A 6963-nucleotide genomic window follows, 5' to 3' on the forward strand; every position below is an offset into this window, starting at 1 on the left:
TCTTTTGTGCTACTAAACAACTTCTCTAGATTAATTATGTAATTCTTTGGAGTAATTAAATTAAATGAGAACAATACTAATCAAAACAAAATTTCACGAGAGTATTAGACTATATTTATAGAATAATCAATTAGTTAGGAATAATAATTAAGTGTTAGTTAATTATTTTTTTTATCTTGTTAGCACATAGATGCATATATATAAGGCAACTATTTCCATGAAGATGCCAAAAATATCTTTTTATGATGATCCTTATTTAAAAGTGTAATTTATTTGTTTAGCAACACTTTAAATAAAAGTAATATTTTTACTTCAAATAAAAATCAAACCCTATAATCTATCATCTAATGGTCAAAGTGATATATTTTCACATGATGACAATCATTAAATCTTCACTGGAATAGCCACCTATATATAATGTACTTCTATTCTCAGAGTACATAGAACTATAGAAGTATAGGGAGTGGATCCTTTCCAATGAGAAAAAAATTGGATGGTATCAAGTGTTCAATCTAACCATTCATTGCTCTCTCTCTTATTTATTTTTGGTCTCACTCATAGAATCAAATTACAGTGTATTCTATCAATTGTTAAAAAAACTGGAGATGATCATTTTCCTAGAAGTATATTATACATATGCATACACGTGCTAACAGGAGAAAGAAAGATAACTAACTAGCATTTAATTATTATTATTAACTAATTGATCATTTTATAAATATAGTCTAATAAAAACGATAATGCTAAGAAGATAAAAAAAAACTAAACTTTATCTTATTTAATATTTATTAATTACTACAACAATTAATAAATGCGTTACAAAATTTAAGTAACAGAGAGAGTATTGTATTTTTTATATTTGATGAGAATGATTTTACACCATCTATCTGTTCACTCCAAACGAACCTCGTACCATTGAATTGAGCCAATATCTCCATGAATCTGAAGTTCACAAACAGATCTTATTAAAAATGAAACAGCATCGTCGATGTTCTCGTATCGCGCCAGATCAGGAGGAAGAGACTTGCCAGGCCAATTTTCAAGCCACCCTTTCAACTTGACCTTAAGTTCTTCCTCAGAAACAAACTTCTCTTCCTGCCCTGGTTCTAACAGCACATAAGTTTCAGTCCTCTCATTCGCCCTTCTTCGCCGCAGCCCAAATACCTTATAGGAATTTTATTTTTAGTGTGTTATAAATTTACTTGAACAGCTGTGAATATGAAATCTTAGTATATTTATTTATACCTTTGTAATACTTCTGCAATCACTTGGAACTTGAGGCATTTTGTGATGGATTGAAGTACCATCAAAACATGTAATTAGGCCTCGTGAAGTTGTATGCATTATTGGATTTGGAATGAGGCATTTTGTTCTGGCTGCAAAAGAGAAAGAAACAAAAAATCATACATAATGGATTCAAAAATGTACATAATATAAAAACAAAGATCAACACTAATACAGTTATGTTTTGAACAAAGGTCAAAGACCAAAATACATAAGAGCATAACTTACAAGTTAAGGTGTGGACTCTAACATTGAAGAGCTGAGACTGCAAAACTCCTACCATAGCAACTATTTTGATCTAAGTTTCATTCATAGTTTTTGGTTATCATCCTTTTTCTGATATAGATGATGATAAACATAGGAACATTTACAATCACAAAATCTATCTATGGATAACTTCTTTTGTTATGCTTCTCTAAATTACCCTCCATTCTTAACATATCTTCAGCATTGTCCTTTTCTACACCTTGTCCTCTTCTCAAAGTTTCAGAACGTGATATTGCATTCAACAAACTAGTCCTAAAAAGAGTCAAAATTTTTATATTTTTTTAAATGTTTGACAAATTAGTTTCTAGTAAAATAGAAACATAAATTAATTTTTAACTTTAAAAAAATAAATTAATCCTTAGTTTTTATATTCAAAAAAATAATAAAAAATAATTAATTAAAATAAAATTAATATATTCACTTTATTCCAATAATCTTCTAAATTTTACTCCTTTTTAGGATTGGCAATACTAACTTTATCCGCGAGTATCTAATCTGACCTGTTTAGATAGGATTGACAACTCGACCCGCAATATGTCTCGTTCAGAGCAAAATAGTCTTAATATATTATAATATATAATTAAAAATTAATAAATTATTATACATATAAAATAAAGTTGATGAAAATCAAATCTATATTATTCCTGTTTTTTAATTTTAACATGGATCTCATTATATTTTTGTTATTTTTAATTTTAATATAGACTTAATTTATCTTTTTTATTTTATTAGTATATTTATAAAATATAAAATATAAAATAATTAAATATTATATTTGATTAAAAAATTAATTTATTATGAATAAAATTGAATAAAATCAAGTAAAAAAAAACTTTAAATTATAACAAATTAAAATTAAAAAAAATTTAAATTTTAATAAATAAATTATTAAACTTACAAATAAAATTAAAATAAAATATAAATTCTACCCTACCCGACATCATACGTCCTACTAGTCCTTTTCTAGAGGGAATGCAAATGACATAGTTCTAGAGAAAAAACACACACTTGAATTGGTAGAAATGAACTGAATCTAGACTATGTTTAGTATTCTTCTCAGTGGTGACAAATCTTTGACATTATACCTTGCCTATTTTTGGCTTTTCCTAATGCAAGTTTTAAGTGGTGGCATAATGACGTGGCTGATGGTTCACCATGCTCGTCATTGCTTTAGGTGATGATCCATATCTATATGGATAGATTTAAAAGCAATTAAAATCATGGAAAGTTAATCAATTATTATATATATCATAACTTATTTTTGTTATTTTTATTTTTATTTGCATAAAGAGGCTGTGAGAGTGACCCAATTTAGTAAATTGACAATCACATTGCTATATAAGTGTATAAGATCCCGGGAACCTCTCTCTGACTATTTTTATCATTTGACCACTTTAGTTTTTTCTGCGTTTTCTTCATTAACAGAACGTTATCCCCAAAACCCAGTTTTTAAACCTTAATTAACCTTTGGGACCATTTCATGTTTGACCTTCTCTTCCTCAAAATTTTCATGCTTAATTTTTCATTATTGTCATTTTCCATCTTCTTCTAATTTGGGGGCCCAAAAAAGGTTAATCTCTTTTCTGGGTCCTTGCAATTCACCTTCATGTTGAATTGATTTGAACGAATCAATTATAATTTGAAGCTGCAAGGTTAAAAGATTCAATTATGAATATTTGAGTAAGCTTCATAGCATTACCTTAGTTTTTTTTATTCGGTGTTTAATTTTTACAATAAGATCATTGCTTACATGTTAGCTTTTTTATTTTATTTTCATTTTTTCAATGTAAGATAAAATGTTACAAGTCAATGATAATTCAATTTAATTTCTTGTTGCAGAAGGATGTCTAATATCTTGCAGCTCTTATATATGTGCCTTTATGTATAAAAAAAAAATAAGAAATTAGAACAAAAGATACACACAATTTCATTGTTGTGCCTCCTCAAAAGAACTCAAAAACCTTGGTAACTCCTTTTTGTTACAAATGTATATATGTTACATTTTACAAGAATTGCTTTATTCTCTTCAATATCATCTAACATTGCTACTTATCTTGCTTTTGTAGAGTTCTCAAATGGATAACAAAGGAAGTAGCAAGAAACTAAAAGTGCAAGTTAACCTAAAGGGAGACGACGACGACAGCGACAGCGACGTGGATTCTATTAAGAGATATTCTGTCTCTTCTCTATCGTCAGAATCGTCATTAGATCCTGACGATAGAGAAGAACGGGGAAATAGAAATAGTTTCGAACATAGTTATGATCTACATGTATATGATTCTCCCGTATGGAGCTACACGGGTGCTTCAACTGCACAGTCTCCATCTCATTACACAATGGAAAGCGGTTATGATCCGAACAGAATTCCAGCATCTGTGTTCGGTAAATCAAATCCTAACGAACAATGGAGTGTTGCATCAAATGAATCTTTGTTTAGTATCCGATTAGGGAATGGGAGTTTCATAACTAGGGACATTTCTTTTGCAATGAACAATAATAATAACAAATCCGGGGAACTTTACAATGTTTCCATGCCATTGCCAACTGTTCAGGAAGTGAGTTATGAAGAAAACAACAACAGAAACTCCGACTCGTCGGATTCGTCGGACAGAAGCGTGGTTCTTGATTTGGAAAAGCATGAGCATAAGAATGATGAGGAATCAAGAAAAGTTGAGACAAAAGTATTGGACAAAACAACAATGGATCATCATAGTAAAGAAGCAAATAATGTCCCTATTGTGTCTTACAGATCCATGGAGAGCGGTCGTTCGTTTCAGTTTCCGATGTAAGAAACACTTTCATCATATCATATCAGCTTTATTATGTGTTGTTATGCATAATCTCGAGTATATATTATATAATATACACAGGATTTAGGGAAATTTTTCCAATAAAACACATTACTGAAAAGGTTAATTGCATTTTTTAATATGAATGCTATGTCATGTAGTAATAGTATAGCAATGATAATGAGTAGGATAAGATAGGATTTAAGTTTTAGAGAAAGTTTAGGACCAGTATTTTTATTAAAATTTGAGCAGCACTTAACTAGCAAAAGAAAAATGAGTAATCTCGTATCATTGGATAAAATCTCATACCATTAAAAACACCAATAATGACTAATTGATAACTACAAATCACAAAACTTATTCGTCCTTAGCACTCTCTAAGTTTTACCCTAATTTTATTCATGAATTTAAATTTTTTAAAATTTTAGTCTATTATATCCTAAATTTCTTTACTTGGGTCAGTAAAAAAATAAATTTACTTTCATTCAAATACAATATTTAGTCTTTCTATATTTTTATAATATCAATATTATTTATGTATTATTAACAAATTGAATTATTAGGTTAGATTAAGTATGAAAAAGTCTAGGAACTAATTACAATCTAAGTTGTTTTAAAATTCGAAAAATTAAAATAATAGAAAATTGTTTTTCTTTTTTATAACAGACCTCTTGTTTTTTAATTAGTTGGTTCTAGTTGGCTACCCTCCTAATTGGTTTCTTAGCAGAACCAATAAGTGTTTATATAACAGAAAAACTTAGATTAAAATCTTCGCTCTTTCATTGTAAGTATATATTTTTATGAACATAGACATTATATTTTAAAAATATGGGTTGAACGGATAAAATTGACTTAACACCCGAATCTGATCATATTCTTTACAGATTGAATAACCACAGGTACGAGTAGTACTACCAGTTCTAAGTAATACAACAAAAAGCTATTAAGTAAACATGATTGAAATCAAGTAGATATTCTTCCTAGCTGGAATTTCAGTTAACTAAGGATACTGCTACATGCAAACTCCAACTCCTAACTAACCTCTTGGAGTTTTGCTAGTAACACATGAATTCCAGTTATAAGAATTAAAGTTTAATATCTTATTATAAGAATTAATCCATCACTAGTTATAGCACAAATGATTAGATATGCAACTATTTATTTGACAATTCATGGTGTTACCTGTACCTTCTCAAGGTTAAATTTTGGATAATATTTTTTAGCAGTTTGAAATTATTTCAGTTTCATTTATATTTTTGTTTAAATTATATTCTTCAAAAAAATTCTAAACATTACAAAAGGGTAAAATTTCCTACTATTAACCATAGCTTTCTTTTCCTGATTTCTTTTAGATTAACAAATAATGGAGAAAGAATAAGTTCTTCAACAGTAGAATCAGAAATGCATGAAAAAACTGAAAAGCAACAACAGCAGCCAGAGAAATCATCGCCGCCGCGGCCTCCTCCTCCTCCAAAAGCTAAAAAGGCATCAAAACAAGGTGGAAGATATTGCTGTTTTTGCTTCTCATGTTTCTGACAGATGATAAGTCTTCAAAATGATGTTGAAACAGAAAAACATTAAATGACTCTGCCCCTGTTTAAGAGTGCCACCTTTTAACATATGCAAATGCAATGCTTGATTTTGATGGTAAGTGTCTTAAAACAACAGCAATAAGAGATTAAGATTGAGAAAAGATAGAAAAAAAATGTTTGGGAGGTAGAAAATTGAACAAATTTTGTACTAAACAAAAGTATTTGGTCTATTTCTTTGTTTGTATTATGAATCTAGAAACTACGATTGAGACAAAATTAAAAAAAAAAAAAAATTGTATCTCCAATGTTTCGCCTCTGAACAAGTTTTTGAAGAGGCAGAAAATTGAACAAGTTTTGTATCAAAACAAAAATATTTTGTTTGCTTCTCTTCTCAGTCTTTCTATTATCAGAATCTCTGTATTTATGTTTTAACACACTTACCAAGATTTCAAAATGATGGAGGATGAAGATCAAGGAAGAGAATCTGATTATCCTGCCAAGCTTTACATTTTTTTCCTCCCACTTTCCTTAGATTTTGTTTGGTGGGAGAGAATGTGATCAAAGAAATAGTATATATATAGTGTTTTTTCTTCTTTCTTTTTTTTTTTTTTTTTTTGTGTCCATGAATCATGAATGTCTATACTTGTAGAGTTGTAGTAATAGTTTACATGATTGTTACATGAATTTTCTATCCAAATAGGATTAGGATGGAAATTGATCAATTGCCATGATTAAGTTAATTTCGGATTTAGATATTGTAATACGATTTAGTCTATTGTTATTCTTTTTCTTATTTTCGGGTGTAGCGTAGGATTGGTCTAGCAGTGAGAGATTTTAACTAAGAAAATTGCTATACTCCATAGTCCATACTTCGATTAGTAGGGGTGAGCACAAATCGGTTTGATTCGGGTTCAAGATGAAATTAGAATCGAACTGATTAAAATATAATTGGTTCAGTTTTGTTCGAATTTGTATTTTTTTTGTGTATGTATCTGAACCAAACCAAACCGATTAAAAACGGATTGGTTCGATTCGGATAATTGAGTACCCAATGACTTTGAAATTCATAAAAAAAAAACAAAATTTTTATC

At 29.0% G+C, this 6963-nt stretch overlaps 2 protein-coding genes across 2 annotated transcripts; one reads left to right on the plus strand and one right to left on the minus strand.

The window, feature by feature from the left end:
• Positions 1-755: 755 nt before the first annotated feature.
• Positions 756-1794, minus strand: LOC112785176 (protein CHLORORESPIRATORY REDUCTION 7, chloroplastic). Its single transcript, XM_025828621.2, has 3 exons — positions 1513-1794; positions 1246-1376; positions 756-1164 (listed from the first exon to the last, which is right to left on the minus strand). The coding sequence occupies exons 1-3, from the start codon at positions 1565-1567 to the stop codon at positions 892-894; spliced, it is 459 nt and encodes a 152-aa protein (XP_025684406.1). The 5' UTR covers positions 1568-1794; the 3' UTR covers positions 756-891.
• A 1153-nt stretch (positions 1795-2947) lies between these two features.
• Positions 2948-6671, plus strand: LOC112785175 (uncharacterized). The gene is made up of 4 exons (XM_025828620.3): positions 2948-3231; positions 3391-3516; positions 3618-4336; positions 5693-6671. Exons 3-4 carry the CDS (start codon positions 3627-3629, stop codon positions 5874-5876), a joined length of 894 nt encoding a protein of 297 aa, XP_025684405.1. The 5' UTR covers positions 2948-3231; positions 3391-3516; positions 3618-3626; the 3' UTR covers positions 5877-6671.
• Positions 6672-6963: the final 292 nt, after the last annotated feature.

Source organism: Arachis hypogaea, chromosome 20 (assembly GCF_003086295.3).
Source record: "Arachis hypogaea cultivar Tifrunner chromosome 20, arahy.Tifrunner.gnm2.J5K5, whole genome shotgun sequence".
Lineage (NCBI taxonomy): Eukaryota > Viridiplantae > Streptophyta > Magnoliopsida > Fabales > Fabaceae > Arachis > Arachis hypogaea.

Bases quoted from the DNA above. Each gene is read 5' to 3' on its own strand.
- LOC112785175 (XM_025828620.3), top strand. From the start codon at position 3,627: ATGGATAACAAAGGAAGTAGCAAGAAACTAAAAGTGCAAGTTAACCTA. The intron at 4,337-5,692 runs GTAAGAAACACT...GATTTCTTTTAG, and splicing joins CGTTCGTTTCAGTTTCCGAT to ATTAACAAATAATGGAGAAA.
- LOC112785176 (XM_025828621.2), bottom strand. From the start codon at position 1,567: ATGGTAGGAGTTTTGCAGTCTCAGCTCTTCAATGTTAGAGTCCACACC. The intron at 1,377-1,512 runs GTAAGTTATGCT...TCTCTTTTGCAG, and splicing joins TAGAGTCCACACCTTAACTT to CCAGAACAAAATGCCTCATT. The intron at 1,165-1,245 runs GTATAAATAAAT...AATTCCTATAAG, and splicing joins ATTGCAGAAGTATTACAAAG to GTATTTGGGCTGCGGCGAAG.